Source organism: Corvus cornix, chromosome 4 (genome assembly GCF_000738735.6).
Source record: "Corvus cornix cornix isolate S_Up_H32 chromosome 4, ASM73873v5, whole genome shotgun sequence".
NCBI classification, from domain to species: domain Eukaryota; kingdom Metazoa; phylum Chordata; class Aves; order Passeriformes; family Corvidae; genus Corvus; species Corvus cornix.
In genome coordinates this window covers 28,732,295-28,750,679 of record NC_046334.1, presented here as the reverse complement: position 1 = coordinate 28,750,679, position 18,385 = coordinate 28,732,295, and the positions used below count along the sequence as shown (strand labels likewise).

General features: G+C 54.9%; 1 protein-coding gene and 1 long non-coding RNA gene across 4 annotated transcripts in view; one reads left to right on the top strand and one right to left on the bottom strand.

The window, feature by feature from the left end:
- Window positions 1–88: 88 nt before the first annotated feature.
- Window positions 89–14,364, bottom strand: PITX2 (paired like homeodomain 2). 2 transcript variants are annotated; one of them, XM_039551631.1, is made up of 5 exons: window positions 14,272–14,364; window positions 11,918–11,973; window positions 4,119–4,382; window positions 3,216–3,421; window positions 89–1,396 (listed from the first exon to the last, which is right to left on the bottom strand). In XM_039551631.1, the coding sequence occupies exons 2-5, from the start codon at window positions 11,961–11,963 to the stop codon at window positions 833–835; spliced, it is 1,080 nt and encodes a 359-aa protein (XP_039407565.1). In that variant the 5' UTR covers window positions 11,964–11,973; window positions 14,272–14,364; the 3' UTR covers window positions 89–832. The 2 variants fall into 2 exon arrangements, with proteins under 2 accessions (XP_039407565.1, XP_039407566.1); XM_039551632.1 differs by lacking the exon at window positions 4,119–4,382.
- Window positions 14,365–14,525: 161 nt separating this feature from the next.
- LOC104697132 overlaps window positions 14,526–18,385 on the top strand; it is a 558,345-nt gene continuing 554,485 nt past the window's right edge. For both annotated transcript variants that reach the window (XR_005601785.1, XR_005601786.1), the window contains exon 1: window positions 14,526–14,652. This is a non-coding gene — a long non-coding RNA (uncharacterized LOC104697132). The remainder of the gene's footprint in view (window positions 14,653–18,385) is intronic.

The following is an 18,385-nucleotide window of genomic DNA, read 5'->3' as shown; positions in this document are numbered from 1 at the left end:
AGAATGAGATCCAGTGTCAACTATCAGTCAATCATGGCAGACTAGTTGCTGCTGCTCAGCTTGGCTCAGTAAATAAAAAATCCAGACAGAACTGTATGCTGTATATTTTACTCCCATGAAATAAAACACATTTTTTTTTCATGTTTGCTGAAAAGTAAAACAATAATATTGTACGAAATGTTATACACAGGGCATGTTTTACATTGCAATATCAGAAACATCATTGCATCCACCAGAGGTACTATTCTAAAACTGATATTCACACAATTTTTTAATAATTATATGTTAGAAACATACAGTGTCGCATTTAGTATATACATTCCCTTGCTCGCAAGCGAAAAAATCCTAATCGCTTCTGTGTAACATGCTTTATTTTAAAGCCTAACCTTTTAAAAACACTGTTGTGATATTACTAACAACTGCTTTTATAAAATTAATTTGACATTTCGATATATATACATCCTTTCAGTCATTTTTATGTTAACAATGCTAAACTTAAAAAATAACAAGCTTATAGTAACATTAAAATGTCATATCATATCCAGTCAAACATTTGTCCATATATATATATATATATGTCCTTGTAACTGTTGAAATACTCTTAGTGAAAGAAAGATCTCAGAATCTGTAGGAGGTCCTTTGAAAACAAAGGAACTATCTTATTTCAGTGGTTTCCTCTTTTTTTTTCCTCCTCTCTCTCTTTCTCTTCCTCTCTGCCTCTGATTTTTCCTCCTTTCTTTTTCTCTCTAGTGCCCATTACTTTCTAGTGAAATTCTCAGTCTCTGCGGGAAATGGGGAGGGATTCCCACGCAGTGTTTCCTACTTGGATATTTCACACGGGTCTGTCCACCGCATACTGGCAAGCGCTCAGGTTGGAAGCGGGGTTCTGCACACTGGCATAGCCAAAACTGGAGTGCTGCTTGGCTTTAAGTCTCAGACTCGCCAAGCTCGAGTTACATGTGTCCCTATAAACATACGGAGGTGTTGGAGGAGCATAAGGACAGGCTGGCGTTGGCACTGCAGAATTTAGGGAGGGATTGCTCAAGTTGTTCAAGTTATTCAGGCTGTTGAGGCTGGAGCCGGGCACCCCGGTGACTGCAGAAGGTACCATGCTTGAAGACATACTCATGGAGGATATGGAGTTTGGAGGGGAGAACATGCTCTGAGAAGACAGAGGGTTGACATTCATGGAGTTGAAAAAAGGAAAGCTTTTGGTGGAGAGGGAGGCGGAGGTCAGGCCCTTGGCTGCCCAGTTGTTGTACGAGTAGCCGGGGTACATGTCATCGTAGGGCTGCATGAGGCCGTTAAACTGCGGACCGAAGCCGTTTTTGCAGAGCTCGGCTTGCTGGTTCCTTTCTCTCTTTCTCCATTTGGCTCTGCGGTTCTTGAACCAAACCTTTGGAAACGGGGGGAGAGGGAGGGAGGGAGATGCGAGTTAGTCAGGAACCACCACCGCCGCCGCAGCCCTTTGCAGGTTCTCGGGGCAACAGCCGAGCCTGTCCCTATAGAAGTTATATATAAAAAGGTATACGAATATATATATATATATTAATATATCTCCACATATATAGGTTCACCTCCTCCTCTGTGGAACCCTGCGCTGGGCCGGGGCAGGGATGCGCTGCCGGACAGCCGAGCATCCTCGGGGCCGCCCGGGTTTAGCAAGGCAGATTCATGGCCGCATCATTCCACTCTTACCACAGCCCCCCCGTCCCCCCTCCCAATCCCCCTGAAGCCCTCCACATAATTTGTGATGCTCTAATTCGCGCCACAGAGGCCAAGGCTTCCTTCTTATTCTCTCTCTTCTCTCCTGCCCCCCGCCCCTTCATTTCTCTCTTGGGGTTTTTCCCTTCCCCCCCTCCTTCTCTCTTGGCTTTTTCCGTACTGAAGCCATCCAGGAAAAATACAAAAGTGCAAAACCGAGAGTAAAACGCCTGGAAACCCGCGGAATATTTAAGGCGATGGTACGGGAAAGGAGGGGGAAGCCAGCAACTAATAAATCGTCGCTTCAGTTTGTTAAAGCTGCAAGTTCCTCTAGCGTGAAAGCTTCCAGAACCGAAAACCACTTTCTAAACAAACTTGTTCGACTGCTCTTTGGGGGGGGGGGGGAAGGGGAGGAAAAAAAAAGAAGGAAAAAATCACAATTTAACAACGTGCTAAATGAGATCTAAGGGACCCTCCCCACAGACAATGGGAAAAACGTGCCCTTTCCCAATCCACATCTGGGTGTCTGACCCGTCGGGCAGCCGCCAGCAGCCGCCTTACCGTGTGTATTGAAACCACCGCGGCCCCGGGGTGTTTGTGGTAATCTCCACCCTGGTCGAGTCGGGCGGGGGGCCGCCCGGGCACCACGGGGACGGGCCCCGTCTGGAGGCACTGCGCGGACCCATACAAAAACTTCCGCGGAAGCCGCGCCGCCACCAACAGCGCTTCGTGCTCCCGGAGGACACCGGGCTCGGCCGGGCCCCGCTCCCGCCGCCTGGCTGCCCCGGCGCCAGCCACCGCCGGCCTGGGGCTGAGAGCCGGCCCCGCTCACTGCCGCCCCCAGTTCTCACTGTCTCGCTTTCCTCAAGCGACCTCGGGGAGAGGATTTATGTGGGATTTCCGAAAATCTGGAGGTTCGGCCCACTTATAGGCTTCTTTTTGTGTGCGTGCGTTGGGGTTTGTTGTTTTTCTTTTCTCCCCCCAGCGCGGCGTTTGCAGGCGAGCAGGACCCGGCCGTGGTATCTCTGCAGCGCCGCGATGGTCCCATAAATCTCAGAGGGGGGTAGAGGGTGGAGAGAGACGCTCGTCGAATTGTGAAACCCAAAGAAATAGAAAATGCAAGGAAGGGCACGTTGGGAGTGCCTCGGAGTGAAGCAAAGGCTCTTGTGTATTTTACATCTTTTTCTCATTAGAGACAGCGCAGGTTGCAGCCTGTTCCAAGTTGCTTTCTTGGCTTATGTTTTCATTAGCGTTTCGATCAAAAGGAGCGGGACGCATTGCACGGTGAGGGCGAAACGTGCAGCAAACCATATTTCAGAGACACACAGAGAGATCCCAATCTGTCTCGCTTTGACAGAAATGTCCTGCTCTGCCCTGCTTTTGTGCAAAGGCTCTGAAGTTTACATACATGCCGAAATCGAAAGCAGCTGCAAATATTTCAGCCCTCCTTCCCTTTCCCAACCCTCCCTGACCCCCGCTGCTCTGAGCCGGGGTGCCGTGTCGGGACTTACCCTAACCCTGGCCTCGGTGAGGTTGGTCCAGACGGCGATCTCCTCCCGGGTGGACATGTCCGGATAGCGATTCCGCTGGAAGGTGGCCTCCAGCTCCTGCAACTGCTGGCTGGTGAAGTGAGTCCGCTGCCGCCGCTGCCTCTTCTTCTTGGAGGGGTCCTCGGGCCCCGCATCCTCATTCTTGCTCTGTTGGCTCTTATCCTTCTCTGTAAGTGGGGGAAACAAAAAAAAAAACAAAGCGGAAAACGAGGGCGCCTCAGCCTCCTCTCCAGCGGCCGGGCGAAAGCTTGTCCCCAGTGCTACTGGATCCCACAGACTGCCCCGAACGCGACTCGATGCTGTAATGATTAACCCGCGCCGGCCTCCCGCCGCCGCGGCCCCTCCGCGCCCCGCGGACACCCACGGGCGGCTCCTCCCGGTGGAGCAGCCACCGCCGGGACAGCGGGACGGAGCCGCCTCCCCGTATGCGAGCTTTCTGCCTATGTGCATGCATACTACTCTCCCGTCTGCATACACGTAATTCGTTTTATTTGCTTATCTACACCCATATTATTCGCCCGCCTGTAAAAATATTCTTTGTCCGTATATACCCCTATTTGTCCGTCTGTGTCGATATTACTCTCCCATCAACCCCCACGTTATTTGCCGATCTGTATCCATGTAACTCGCATACCAGTATACATGCTGTTCTCCTCTCCTTACACATGTCATTATCTTCCTATACGCCGACACACAGACACCGCACGCGAAAAACCACGAAACGCATCTCGGTCCGGGTGCGGGATGCTCCCGGGCAGAGGGGCGGCGGAGCATCGCGGTCCCCGGGGCTGCCAGCCGGGCCGGAGCAGGACAGGGCGGCGGGCGCCCGTCGGGCTGGGGTCCCTGCCTCTCACCCCCTCTTACCTGCGGCCTCAGGGCTGGAGGTGTCGGAGATGGTGTGCACCTCCAGCCGGTGCTTGGCGGACTCCAGGGAGGAGCGCGCCTGCCCCGGCGCCAGCGCCGTCGCCATGGTCAGCGCGGGCTGGTGGTGATGGCAGGATGATGAAGAGGAGGAGGAGGAGGAAGGTGAGGAGGAGCACAGCTTATTCCCGGCTCCGAGGCGCTCCAGGCTTAACGGGTCCTTCATGCAGTTCATCGGCAAAAGGACGCCAAAGTCTACGTGCGCGCCTGGGGGGTCGATAGGAGAAGGTGTGCGTGTGTCTATAGGTGTCGGTACGTGTAGGAGGGTCCGCGCAGCGCCCCCTCCGCGGACGCGGAGCAGCCCCGCCGCTCCGGGGGTCAGGGCTGCCGGCCGGGAAGCCGCGCCGGGGCGGGCGACGTTCGACTAGAGCCCGGGCGGCACGGCGAGCCTCGAAGCCCCCGCCGCCTGGGGGGGCGCGGCGGCGGCGACAGGAGAGCGGGCGAGTCCGGTCCTGTAAGAGCCGTCACGGCGACACGACTGCTCCCCGGCCGGCGGCCCCCGGCCCGCCGCGGGGCTCCGCGGGGCGGGGGCGGCGAGGCGCGGCGGCGCTCCGCGGGGCGCTCCTCTCCGCTGCCCGCGCATGGACCCCGCGCTGCGGCCGGCCCCGCACCGCATCAGCTCAGCCGCTTCCCTCTTGGCCTGACATCTTAAACCGGCGGCGGCCTTCCCCGCGCCGCACGTCACCCACCCCGCCCCGCACCGCCCCCGCACCGCCCCTTCACCGCCCGCCCCGCCCCGCCTGCGCCCCGCCCCGCCCGCGCGGCCCTGCGCGCCCCGCGCCGCCCCCCGCTCTCTCCCGGTGATGGGCACACCCGCCCCCCTCCCAAAACCTCCGCCCGGTGTGCCCCGCGGCGGTACTCGCGCCCAGAGAGCCCGGCCTCCGCCGCCGGCTCACGGGGCACCCCGTCGGAGCGGCTCCGAGCGCGTCCGCTCCGCGCCTCGCCGCACTCCCGGACCTGCGGGGGTGAGGAGCGGGGAGCTCGGCACACCCAGAGCCGCTGCAGCAGGGTGGAGGAAAGCCCGTTTCCCTCCTTATGGAGGGGGTGGAAAATAAATGGGACGGGGGCGCGGCCGGTTAGACGGCGGACCTTGTGCTGATAACAGCGACAATTAAACACAAACGACAACAACCTCCCCTCTGAGACACAGCTACGGAAAGCTTCACACCGTGCTCGGAGGTTCACGATCTTTTGTAGCCCCCGCACTCGCCGGCTTCCTGCTCTTCCTCTGACCGCACTGAAGGCGGAGAACACGGGGGAAAAATCCTCTCCTCGGTTCTGCCATTCCCGCCCCTTCCCTGTAACCGGCTTCCCAAAAGCTAGCCCCCAAGGAGGCTTTTCCACCCTGGTTTTGCAACTTACTCGCACAGTAATCTGCGGGACCATTCCCCCCTCTCGGTATGCACCCGGAAGAACCGTCCCGCGCCCCGGGGCGCCCGGAGCAGCCCACGATCCCGCGCCCACGCAAGCCGTTCACAGAGTTTGGCCGAGTCCCACACCGGGCCGGGCGCCGGCATACAAACCTCTCACACCCCTCTCCGAGGTCTGGGGACAGTACTTGACCCCTCGCCCGGCAGTAGAGGGACGGGCTACACTGTCCCGCAGTCCCCGCTCGTGGGACCGCTTATAGCCCCGGAATGAGGCTGCTGCGGTCCCGTGGTTAGCAGGAGAAAGGAGGAGCGGGGCTGTTTCACACGCGTCTAAGGCGGGGACAGGTTGTCCTCCCCTGCTGGTCAGGTCCTCCTGGGGCAGAGGAGCTGTCCCCGAGCCCTAACCCGCAAAGCCGACACTTCCCCGGGGGAGTCGTGGCCGTGGTAGGGATGGGGATTCCGAAGGAGCCCAGGAGCAGAAAATGCAGGTTTACGTCTCTATCTTCAATTTATCTGGCTGGTCACTGGTACTGAAAAGTTACCGAAAGCTTCCTCTTGATGTGGCCTTACACATGCGCATCCCAGCGCCCAAACTTTTCTGTATCCCGTTCCCATCCCGTCCGCCACAACCCCCCCACCCCTCCCTCCCTCAAGGGTCTTCCTTAGTCGCTGATTCTCGTTCGAGGTACGTATCATCCATCGCAATCTTAGTTATCGCTAAACTATACATATTACTTTCGCAGCCTGTTAGTAAAGAAGGTTAAATTAATTTACATTCTGCTCATTATCTGGTGTTTAAATGACGTGTTTTTATCCCTGAGATTTGGCAAAGAATCTCTTTCCTCAGACCCCACAGCGTTTCGATGGAGACAATGCTCTTACATTTGTAGTGGATTTTAATCTGATAAGACTCTAATTTGCTTAAGTCTTTTAAATAGGGGGTTTTAAATGATTCTAGCCGTTTTCTTATTGAATTTCCTCTAATTCCCCCAAGATCATAAAGTATATGTGTAAAGTAAATATTTCCTCCCTTTGCACCGGCAGCAGATGACCTATAACTAAGTCAATATGATTCCAGCTCCATTCTGCACAATTTGTTTACCAATCATATCCCAGTTTCTTCTTAACCTCTCGCTACCTCTGTGGTCCCGCACCTAGAACCACCCCCCCCGGCCTTTCCCCACAGCGGGGCCGTGCCAAGACCGCGGGCAGGGGGCTGCCCCAGCCCCGGCCGAGCGGGCGCAGCCTCGCCCTCTCTGCGACGGACACCTGGGAGGGGGCGCTGCCCCTCTCCAGCTCCCACGTCGGGGTTATAACAAGTGTGCAAAGCCCTGGGGAGGGGGAGCCAGAGGGAGAGGTGATATGGTGGTATCTCCTCCTATCCGTTTTTTTTTCAGACAGGGCAATGCATCCCTGTCGTAGATGACACCCAACACCACTTTTTTTTTTTTTTTTTCCTTCATTTTTCTTCAGTCATTTTGGGGCAATGCTGGTTTCTTCTGCCGCGACTCGAAACGGAAAGTCCCTCCCGCGTGCGGGCGCAGAGTGCTTGTTACGCGCTTTATGCCCACGCAGGGCGAGCGCCGGTGCCCGCCGGTGCCCGCCAGCCGCAGCCTCGCCGTCTTGGGACATTTGACGGGGGCACGCCGTTCCCGGCGCGCTTCCCCAGGGAACGGGGAGAGGAGGAGAAGGGCCCGGCCACCGCCACCGCCCTCTTCACACCTTCCCTAGTTCCAGCCCCGCGTCCCACAATCACAGGCAGGGACAGACCCTCCAGCCGCCCCCGCGCCCCGAAAAGGAGTGCACAACACTGGCCCGGGCCCCGGCAGCCCAAAGGGAGAGGCTGTCGGCATTTCCTTACGTGCCTTTGATTAAAACTCCCCCAGCCCGGGCAGGAGGGGAGCTACCACACAGCATTAGTTGTCATGGTGACCATAAATCACGTAAATCCAAAAATACCCACCTATAATCTGAGATGAAGCTTTTATTTCCCAAGTGAAATAATATTTTAAAAGCTGTCAGCCAACCGAAAAACAACCTAATTGTAGTCACCCAGGTAATATATTAGCGGTAAAGGTTTCAATTAAAATGTCAAGTGTTTTAAAATTTTTTTCTTTCTTTTTTTTTTTTTCCTGGTGGAAGCTCCCATCGCCTCTCGGGTTCGGGTCCTGACCACGAAGCCATCCCCGCCAGCTCACCCGTGTACCGGCTGTCCACGTCTGCAGCGTGTGGCTGCTATCTCCAAATAAAACCCCCAAAATATTTTGGGAATTGCTCTCTTCCCCTTTCGCCCTGCACTGCAGAGCCCGTCGGGGATGCGCCCCGGTGGGCTGGGAGGCATCCGCTGCCTGCGAAAAATGGGGCATCGGGGCTGCTCCCTCTCCGCTTCACCTTTTTAATTTCGTGGGAGTTTTGGTGTGGTTTTTTCCCCGTTTGTTTGTTTGTTTGTTTGGGGTTTTTGTACGTGTGTGTGTGTGTCTTTTTTTTTTTTTTCCCTTCACAGTTTTTTGAGCTCACCCGGGATGCCCGGAGTCCGCCCCGGTGCGGGAGGCGGGAGGGCCGAGAGTAGGACCGGGAGCTGAGCGGCTCGGCTGGGGGTGCCGGAGGGTGGCCAGACCTACTGCGGGTATTTATTTTCCCACTTTTCCTTTATCTCCTCACGAGATCTTTGTTTCTAGGCGTAATACTCTCCTAAATGGATAAATTGGTTCTTATGTAGAGCCTCCAACTAGTCCTGTTGTCTTTTACCTTTGGCTTGTTGTCTTTCGCCTATCTTGGATTACCGGGTATTCTCCTCGATGAAGAGCCATTAATTACCCATTCAGTCAATATTAGGAAGACTACAGAGCTTTTTACATAGGATTAAGAAGACATCAGATTGTTCCGTTAGTATATTCCTACTCACGAATAAGCTTTCGTTATACATTTAGTTTTCCCTGGAGTGAGGCTAACAACTGCTGCATATATTATTCTCAGACGACAACCGCGGAGGGGGAAAATTCTATAAGCGAAGAGCAATAAATAACTTCTAATTTGCGCTTGGCGGGGGGCGCGGGACGAGGCGCGCACTTTCCGCGACGCCCCGCAGGGCCAGCGCACCAGCGGAGTGCTTGAGCCCCGGATAGCGGACATCCCGGCTCCACGTCTCGGGTCACAATTCCGGGGACAAATTTGGCCACGCTATGTGGAGGGGAGGGTGTCGCTCGGCTCTGCCTGGCGGCCCAGCGGCGGCAGCGACGCTCCGGCTCCGCCTCGGCCCGCCCGCTCTGGCTCCCTCCCGCGGGGGCAGAGGCTGCGCGCCCACCTCGTCCCGGGCTCAAAAAAGGCACCGGCGACCTTTGCTTTGCACGCTGCAGTGCCTTCAAAGGGTCTGAATGGAAAGCTGAATCAGCGTTAGGTTTTAAAGTTTTTGTTTTTGAAAAAGAAATGTTCAGTTACGGAATATTCAGACCTTTTTTTTTTTTTTTTTTTTTTTTTTGGCGGTAGAGTTGAAACAATCCATTTGGAATGCTGAATGGTGATATAAAACGGAATGTAATTTCAACATTTTATGCTGGAAGCTGCTGTTTCAGCAGATTCACCCAGATTATCGATTACAAGGAAGGACTCCCTAAGCAGAATTCACAGACCTAAAAAATCGTATAGATTACATATATCTATATACACGTACACACAAATAGCTTAAGCATCCTTTCCCTGCATAAAAATTATTCAGATAAACCCACCACTGACAACCATTTACGTGTGCCGTGGGTCTGCTGAAGCATGTGCTGAAGTTTTCCTGATTTTGTGGGACTGGTCACCCATCAGCAATATTCCCGTCTCTCTGAAGAAACCTGACACCCTCCGGGCTGCGTTTGACACTCTAGGCTGCAATAATATTTTCATACTTTCCCATTTTCCTTTCCTCGGCGTGGCCACGGACTCGTATCTTCTGGAATAACCCTCCCCCTCCGCGCCCCATTCCCCGCGGGAACCCGGCATGCCGTGTCATTTTGGAGGGTCTCCTACTGAATTTCGTTTCCTCCTTTCGTAGAACCATCGATTTGACCAAACAGTCGCATGTTTTGTTATTAGTGCCAGTGGCTCTAGTTAGCGATCATTCTCCTCGTGGCCACCGACGGTGCCTATCTCGCGAAATTACCTCACCGCCTCCGTAATTTCCAAAGCCGAACTGCGACAGAGGGGGTTCCACAATCACCCCTGCTTCCTTCCCCGCCTCCCCCGCCAGCCAGCCCCAAGGATCAGACTTTTTGCAAAGTAAATCCCAAAAGCATGACGTCCTTACGGTCAGATAAGACAAAAATCAACGCGTACCGCGCGATTTTAAGCAAATCAAAACCAAGACCCAAAAATCCCTCCGGTATCACGAGAAAACACCCGTGATTTCTACGATTTACAGCAAGCCGCCCGAACAGTTCAGGGCGTCTCGGGACTTGCCATTATCCGTCGCACAGAGGCAGGGACTGAGGCAGCACACAGGGTTGGTCCCCACATCTGCAGGGATATATTCCCATATCTGCAGGGATATATCCGTATCCGAGGTCGTCGCGCTTTCCCTTCTCCGTAAATGGGAACGTTTTAATGGTCAGGCAACACCGCGTTGCTTCTTGGACTCGGACGTATATTTTAATTAATGGCATTAAAGGTGTTTAGATAGCAATTTCCCCTGCAGCCCGGCGAGTAAAAAACAGACCGGCTGGTATGGTAACAAGGCAGGAAATTTTGCGTGTACTACAATAATCCAGGTTCATAATTGATGTTTAAGAAAATAACCATTTGTTTCTCGGCAGAGGAAGTTAAAGTTACCATGTCAGGGAGCATATGTGGATATTACTTTTATAAATACTTAGTCGAATAAAGCTGACTTGGAAGGGGCTCATAAATTTATTATATCAGAAAGGTCCCCACTTTCCCATTAGATCGTGCTAAGGGCTTTGATTAAGACCACCTGTTCATCAGGAAGAAAAGGCAGGGGAGGGTAAAAAGGCCTTTCTTATTTGCAAACCATATATAAAGCAATGTCACCCTTCCTTTCCACATTATTTAACACTTATTACTGGCCGAGGGAAAAAGTGCCAGACTCTGGTAAAGCCTATTTGTGCACAATTTAATATCGTGTATGTTTCCGGGATTAAAAATTATCGGCTCATAATACTTTGGCGTTTGGAATTACCCCGGATTTTGCTCGCTAACCTTCCCTTAGCCTAAGCGTTTCTTCTTCTAGGGGTTTTGATGTCCAGCTAGCAAATCCTGTTTAAAGTCCCCGGGGGCGGGTGGACTCGGGAAGGGGACGTGGCCTCTCCTGAAATCATTGGATGTTATTTGAGAAATAGCGAGCTGTTTGGCCAAACAGGGTTAATACAGTATTCTTACAAGGAAGTGTTTAACCACGAGACCAGGAATACGTGCATTATTAATTCACTCTAGTTTCCTGTATTATTAATTCAGGTTAATGTATTTTATTTAAACAAAATTACGTTTATCTTGGATTAAACAGTCTCTCGAAATACAGAGCGCTTGTTTTCTTCTTTGTAATATGTTTGCATATTTTCTTTACCACCCCTCGGGCTCGCCTGTCAGACCCCCTGAAATGGGCAAAGGAAGAGAGGCAGGAGTTCGCTCTGCCTGCAAACGCGGCGCTGTGGGGGTGCCTACCTCTGGGGGCGGGAGAGGGCTGGCGGCTTGTTTACGGGCGAGGGGGTGGTGTCAAAAAATAGAAAATAAAAATAAATACGAGAGCGACGCTGCGGATGTCTAAACGGCGCGCTGACAGCGATGCTTTTTTGGGGGACAGGCGCTGGCGGCGGGAGTTGATGCGCGGCTGCAGCCGCGGGGGTGCGCGCACCCCCTTTGCCCTTTCCCTTCCCTCTCCCGCTGCCGCGCACCTCCAGGCGCAGGCGGCACCCGGCGCAGGCGGCCGCCGGCGGGCAGCAGAGGGCGCCCTGGCGCCGCGCAGGCGGGCCCGACCAGGCGCTGCCGCCGCCGCCCCGCAGCGCTCCCGCGGAGCGGCGCGGAGGGGCCGCCGCGTGTCACCGGCACCGGGGGGCGGCCGCTCGGACACCGTGCTGCCGGCGGGCTCCGTGCCGCCCTCCGGCGCCTCGCTGATCTCCCCCTTTGGATGTCCGCCTTCCCAGAAAAAAGTCGCTCGACGGCGGCGGGCTACACCCCTGGGGACGGGGACACTGGCCAGGGGGGACAGGGAAGAGGTAACTGGGTGGGTGGGTGGTCAGCGCCCGACGCTGCGCAGCCCTTCGCGGAGGCGGCGCCGCTTTCCGGGGGCCGGCCCGCCTGGCTCCACACCCGCGCACCGCTCCGCACGGCAGCGGGGCAGCTGTGCCTCCGGCCCGGCGCGCTGGTGGTGTCTCTTACCTAGCTGAACACAGGCGGAGACAAGTTTGCGGCAGTTGGACTCCATTACCCGTTATCTGCAAAAGATGAAGGCACCGGAGTTTTAAAACAATTATTTTGGGATTGAAAAATACATGCCAAAACCCGAAACCTAGCCGCCCCGGGAGCTACGTCGCAATGATGCGGGCTGGATCCCGCACCTTTCTCCAGTGATATACGCAGAGTGTCCCCTCTCCCTGCGTCAACCTCGGGTCCCACATAAATCACACCACAGGACAGGCGCAAACACCCGTGGCTGTTTTCAAGCCCGTCGGACCGTCCGGCCTCCCTCCACCTCCAGATATTTGGGGACGTGTAGGAGAGTCCCCTAACCTCGTCACCGTGCTCTGCCGCGGGGACAGGCGGATCCCGGCGGCAGGGGTGCCGTAGGGCAGCGGGTACCAGCAGCCGCTCCCCCACCGCGGCGGAAGTTGCGCGGCAGCGGCTGCGCCTCCGCGCTCCCCGGCCGCCACCGCCGCCTCCTTCTATCTGAGAGGTCGGGCAGTAAAATCACAGGATTAGTGCCTGATTGAGATGTCTGTTCGTGAGATATTACAAAATTCATTATCACAGCTCTCTACTAACTCGATATGAAGTAACACAGATGGGATTTTATTAGTCCAGGCTTCAAATGTTTACTTATGATAATTTCAGGGGAAATTTGCATGTCACCATCATTTCGGTAATCTTTCTTCTTCTTTTTCGCTTCTTTTTTAATGTCTGGACCGAGCGCATTATTAGCTGGTGCTTAGAAATCCGGCGGCCTGGAGCCGAGGCATGTTTGGGATGAGCAGCGCCAGACGCAGCACCTACTGAGAAGGCCCCCGGCCCTGCCACCCTCTGCCGAGCAGGCAGGATAAGGCCGTGAAAAAAGGGGAGAAAAGGGGGGGGAAATAAAAAAAAAAAAAAAAAGGAAAAGAAGGAAAAGAGGGGGGGTTTAAAGGAAAGGGGAAGGTGCAGTTATCGGGATTCCTCGGGGTCATATCGTGACATGGCGATTTATATTCCCAGCTGAACGACGCCAGAGAGGAACTCTGCTCCCTCCGGCAGCCGGGCCTAGCACAGAGCAGTGCCTAAATTAATCGGGAAGGTGATTAAGAGAACCTTAATTCTTCGCCGATGGTCCTTATTTCGGGATCGGTCTCCGTCAAGATTAGTCCTGCGTGACAAATGCCCTCCCTCGCGGCCTGCCTCTACGGCTGATTTATCTCACGAGTGGGTACACACAGCTCCCCCCACGTACACGCACCGCCACCGACGGGAAGTTTTTCCTCTCTATTCAAATGCCGGTCTCCTCGGAGAAAAGTGCCTCTCTCGGACGGATTACTTATTATTCCTTCCTCGCCCGTATTGCTCCTTTCCCTTTCTCCTCTCCGTATCCTCTTAATTTTTGTTGCAAGGCACTTCGCAGCACGGGGCCAAGGGGAGCGTTTTCCCATTGTCTCCAGCCCGGCGACTCAAACGAAAGCAACTTCACTTGTTTTTCCACTTCCCTTTCTCCGAGTACCCAGATTTAAATACCTCCGAACCTCTGCGCGGCCCACAGCCCCAGCAAACGCACCAGCCGTGAGACCTTCCCTTTCTCCACGGCCGGGCCCTCTCAGCAGCAACCTGCTCGGAGCAACTGCAGAGCGCGGACAGGAAAGAGGTGTCACACGGGATTAATTTTTTTTTTTTTTTCCTCATGGGTATCTATCACTCTTCCTTCGGAAAAAAAAAAAAAAAAACACAATCCCCAAAAAACTGGAGTCGCCTGGCAAGGATCTCAGCACCGCCTGAAATGCTGTGGTCCGTGATTTTGGCGGGAGGCTTTCCGCCAGAGGCCCGCGGCCGCTAGCTCTCAAACGAAAGGGGGTTCCGTGCGGGGCCTACCCTCCGCTGTGCCCGCGGGGCAGCCGTGCCCCGCCGCTCTCTCGCTGGCGGTGCTGGTGGGTCCCAGCCGCAGACCCCGCCGCCGGCACGGCAGACCCGCCCGCATCGCTTTTGGGCGGCCCGAGCCCGTGCCGGCGCCGCTGCCGCCCCCCCGCCCGGGTCCGCGGTCTCCGCGGCAGGAAGGCGCTGCCTGCGCGGCCGGTTCCTCGGCGCCCGCCCCGCCGGGGGAGGTGGGGACCAGCACGGCGGGCAAGCGGCGCGGGGGCAGCGCTCGCGTCCCTCGCTGACAGCCCTGCGGGACGGGCCGCAGCCGCCCGGGAGGACATCAGCAACCCGAGCCCGCAGGACCCTGCCCAGCCGACCCGCGATACCACCGCTCGTCCCGGGGTGCGCAGAGCCTGGACCTGCCGGGTTCGTAGCCCAGCGCCCGTCCCGCCGATACCCCCCGAGCCTTCCGCACTCACCGGGGCCGGTTGCGCTGCTCGCCCCGCTGCTCTCGCTGCTGGTGCCTGTGGCTGGCGGGGGCGGCGGGGCCGCGCCGGGCTCCTGCGCTGGCTGCGGGGCCGCGGAGCCGCCGCTGGCTCCCTCCTTCCCCGGCCCTCCCGCGCCCCCGCCCCGCCCCGCCCGCCTCCCCGGGCCCTGACGTCACACAGGCTCCGCCGAGCGCTCCCCGCCGCCGCGGGGCCGGGCCGGGCCGGGGCGGGCGGCTCCGCGGCTCTCCGCGGGCACGGGCGCAGCGGCGGCGGTGGCAGCCCCCGTCCGCGAAGGGGGCAGGGGGCAGGAGGAAGGACAAAAGTCGGCGGAGGCGGCGCGGCGGCGGGCTAGGTAGCCAGAGGAAAACCGAGGTGAGCGAGGACGGCTGTGGCCTCTCCGCGCCCGCGCAGGGCGCGCCCTGCTCCGCCCGGCTGGGGAGGGGGGCACAAGTAACTGTGGCCGAAGTTTCCTGGGCCGGGCCGGCGGCTGTCCTTGCACCAGGTGTGAAGAGGGATCGGCAACCCATTGGGAGAGGTCTCGGTTTCCTGTTTTAACCCACTTTTTTTTTTTTTTTCAATTTTTTCTTACTTCTTATATATATATATATATATGATTTTTTTTTTTTTTTTAATTCGGGGTGTTCTTGTTCGTGCCTGTATCGGTAGTGCAGTGCCGGGATAACTGAAATCCTGCCGCTCCTTTCTATTACTCGCCGTACATCATTTACGCACGATAGCGAGAAAACGCTACTCTCTCTTCCTTTTCCCCAAAGCACACCGAGCTGCCTCCAGGGGAAAATTTATTTTCGATTTTGCGGCGTGTTCCGTGTTTAAGAGAATGTCGAAGTCGGATTTCTCTATTCAGATCAAACTAAAGCTATCGCTTTTTCTCGCAGCATTTCCGCGGTTTTGTTTATAGGGGAAACACGCAAAAATAAAATAGGCGCTTTACTAACTCGGAGGCTATACCTGATCTCTTTGTGGCTATTTTTAAATTATTTCAGCCTGGAGTGAGTTTTAGTTATTTATAGCCGTGAGCAGGGGGCTAGCCAGTCATTGCTGGAGGGGAAAGCGAACCCTTGGAAGAGGCCAAGTTTTCCGCGGGTCGTTAAGTCAGCGGCTCCTGGGGAAGCCCAGCCGCAGCCGGCAGCACCGCCGCTCCACGGCGTGCTCAGAAAAGCCCTTTAATTGTGACGCCGCAGCGGTTGCCGCGCCAAGCGGAGGGGGTGACTTTCTTTCGCAAGAAATGAAATCGTGTGGGAAAATCTAGGGAGAAATAAATTAGCTAACTGCGTCCTTGGCTACCTGCGTTTCCATCCCTGGGAGCGCTCTGCCAGGTGAAATCCAGTTTCTCCTCGCATCCGAAGAAAAAGCGGGAGTGAGAGGATCCCGGAGTTCCTACCTCTCACTTTTGTTTACCCGGGAAAAGCAAAGTGCTTGCGCCGGTGTGCATCTTCCCCACACCCCCAGCCCCGTTGTGTGTTGGGCAGGGAAGGCTGGGACGCCCGCCTTGCCAGCGCGGCCGCGGAGCGGGGCCGCCCGCCGTTCATCGACCGCCTCCGCGCCGGACGGCAGCGGTTTCCGTCCGTCCCGGAGAGGCTAAAGTGAGCAGCTGGTGGGAAATGCAAATGGCTCCTGGAGAAACATAAGATACTGGATGATTTTCATTCCCTCCTCGAGTGTGTGGAAGGAGCTGGACATACGTTTCACGCTCCTAATCCTTCTTTTACATTTTTAGTCATACTCCTATTAAACAACTAATTAATGCCTAGAATCACCAGGGAATACATTAGACATGCTGCCGTGGAAGAGGGGTTCCAGGGTGTCTGGAAACTATGGAGCCGACTTAATACGAGGATTTCAATTTTTTTTCCCCTTCTGTCAAAGCAATAAATGTAATAATAGATTTCAGGGCGAGCAAAGGCCGCGACGGCTGTATTTATAGTCTATCTCCTCCCTTTCGCCAGCGCACTGACAACAGCTTTAAAACCCCCGAGGAGGCTCGGGAGCCATTCCCCGGCGGGCTGAGGAGGCAGTGGCGGGGGGCTTGCAGCTGCCCCGGCCCGGCTGGGTCACGAAGAGCAGCGCGGACAGCCCTCCGTCCTGGCCCCCAGCAGGCAAGCCGGCTTTCCGAACCGCTTGGAAAGAGGCTCGGAGTTATTTATCGCCCCGACACACGGAAAAGCTGTTTTCTTAAAACCTATCGCGACTATCCGTTTGCAGACACCTGGCTCAGCCAGCAGTGCTCCCGACTGCGGCGGGTGCCGTGGGGCTTTTCCCCGGGTGATCCCGGGTCACAGAGTGGGTGAGGCAAAGGAGAACCCGGTCAGCTTCCCCGCTGTCCAGGGACGAAGGAAGGAAGGGGGGAAAAAAAGGCATAAAACCTCCCCCAAACAAAAAAAACCCCAAACCCAAAAAACCCCAAACCAACCAACAAACAAACAAAATCCCAAAGCCTATGTAGCGGTGACTGGGCGCAGAGTCCAGCCGTGTTTCGGGCAGCCCTCAGCGTCTGGCACAGGCCGCCAGCGCTGGGGGACCGGCGGAAAAAGGAGTCATCCTCCAAAGTGCGCGGTGGGGCAATTCACGACCATTTACTTTCTTCATTCCCGGATTATGATCTCAACCCTCGCAAGCAAACCCTCCCGTCTCCCCCCAGCCTCTCCTCCCACCTCTCTGAGCTCCTTATCTGTCAGCAAACGAGTATGTAAATACCTATAGCTGGCTATGTTTAACACACTCAAACATTATTGATTTGTTGGGCTGCTAGAATATTTTCTTCCTGTCCAGATCTGGTTTCAAATTGCTCATTCAGGCTGTTCGTCTCGATGTTACAATACAGTAATTGTTAAAAAATTAAGCATTTCACATGGACCCATTGATTTGCATATAAATTAAAATTATTACGCCTCGCGAATTCCAGTGTTTTATAATCATTTCGAAATTAGCGCTTAACCACTTGATCTGAAAGAAAATATAAATGTCTGTATTGACTTACTAATGAATTGCCTAATTAAAACGTCCCGAGGACGTAGTTCGTTAGGAAGATTGTTAAATCGGAGCACATTTGGGATAGGGATGACGGTGCGAACCGGAGCGAAGCAACCTCTGTTAACACAGGGTAATATAAGCAGTGATTCCCATATTTATTATTCTTTGCTTTGATCCCTTACCCCTCTTCTATTATTTCTTTTCAAAAATTATTTATTTACTCCCTCTCTCTTTCTTTCTCTCCTTCTCTTTTTTATTTATTTATTTTTTAATAATGAAGTAAAAAGAAGAAGAAGCGCAAGTATCTGCATCTGTGCTCCGAGCCTGTGGTTGCCGCTTCCCGGGCGGGCGCGGATGTCCTCGGCCGGGGCCGCTCTCGGCTCGCACCTTCCCGGCAGCGACCGTCTGCTGGAAGCAGGGAAGAGCAATCAGAACCGGCGAGGCCCGTCCCGCCGAAGAGATGCTAACACGGCACTTACCTTCCTCATGAAACTAGGGATAAAAAGGTAGCTCTTCCTAGGAGAGGCAGTCCAAAGGAATGCGAGAAGTTCAGGGAAAAAAAAAAAAAGGAAAAAAAAAAGAGAAAAAAAAGGGGAAAAAAAAAGAAAAAAGAAAGAAAAAAGAAAAAAAAAGACCGGCGGTGCGAAAATCTGTAGCCTCGGGGGCTAGCCAGCAACCCCTTTCATTTCAAACACTTATTGATTTGCTGTTGTCATCTTTGGCGACGCAGAAGGACACTTAAAAGAATTTCTGATGGGGCTCTGATCTGAGAAACGAGGTGACCTGACCGGGCTCTCACCAAATTCTTAATTACCACATCAACTGCCTTAAAATAATAATAAAAAAAACAAACCTAAAAAAAAAAACCACCACGGAAAAAAAAGGGGGTGGGGGGGAAGAGCAGGGGGAAAAAAAGGGGGAGGAATATTTGACAGCACTAGAGTTTGCTTATCCGAACTTTTTTAACCACTCAGAAACTCTCCTTGTCTCCTGCTCCCACCGCTGTAGCCACAGCCTTGCATCCAGGTGCCCCCATCCCCTCCCGCCTCAGCTTCTGCTCCCTGCAGCCCCCCTCTCTCTGTCCACCGGCGCAGCGACCCGACCAGCCCGCGGG

Coding starts and splice junctions, on each gene's coding strand:
- PITX2 (XM_039551631.1), bottom strand. CDS start 11,963: ATGGAGTCCAACTGCCGCAAACTTGTCTCCGCCTGTGTTCAGCTAG. Junction 4,383..11,917: donor CTCCGCCTGTGTTCAGCTAG/GTAAGAGACACC, acceptor TCGACCCCCCAG/GCGCGCACGTAGACTTTGGC. Junction 3,422..4,118: donor CTCCAGCCCTGAGGCCGCAG/GTAAGAGGGGGT, acceptor CCCCACTTACAG/AGAAGGATAAGAGCCAACAG.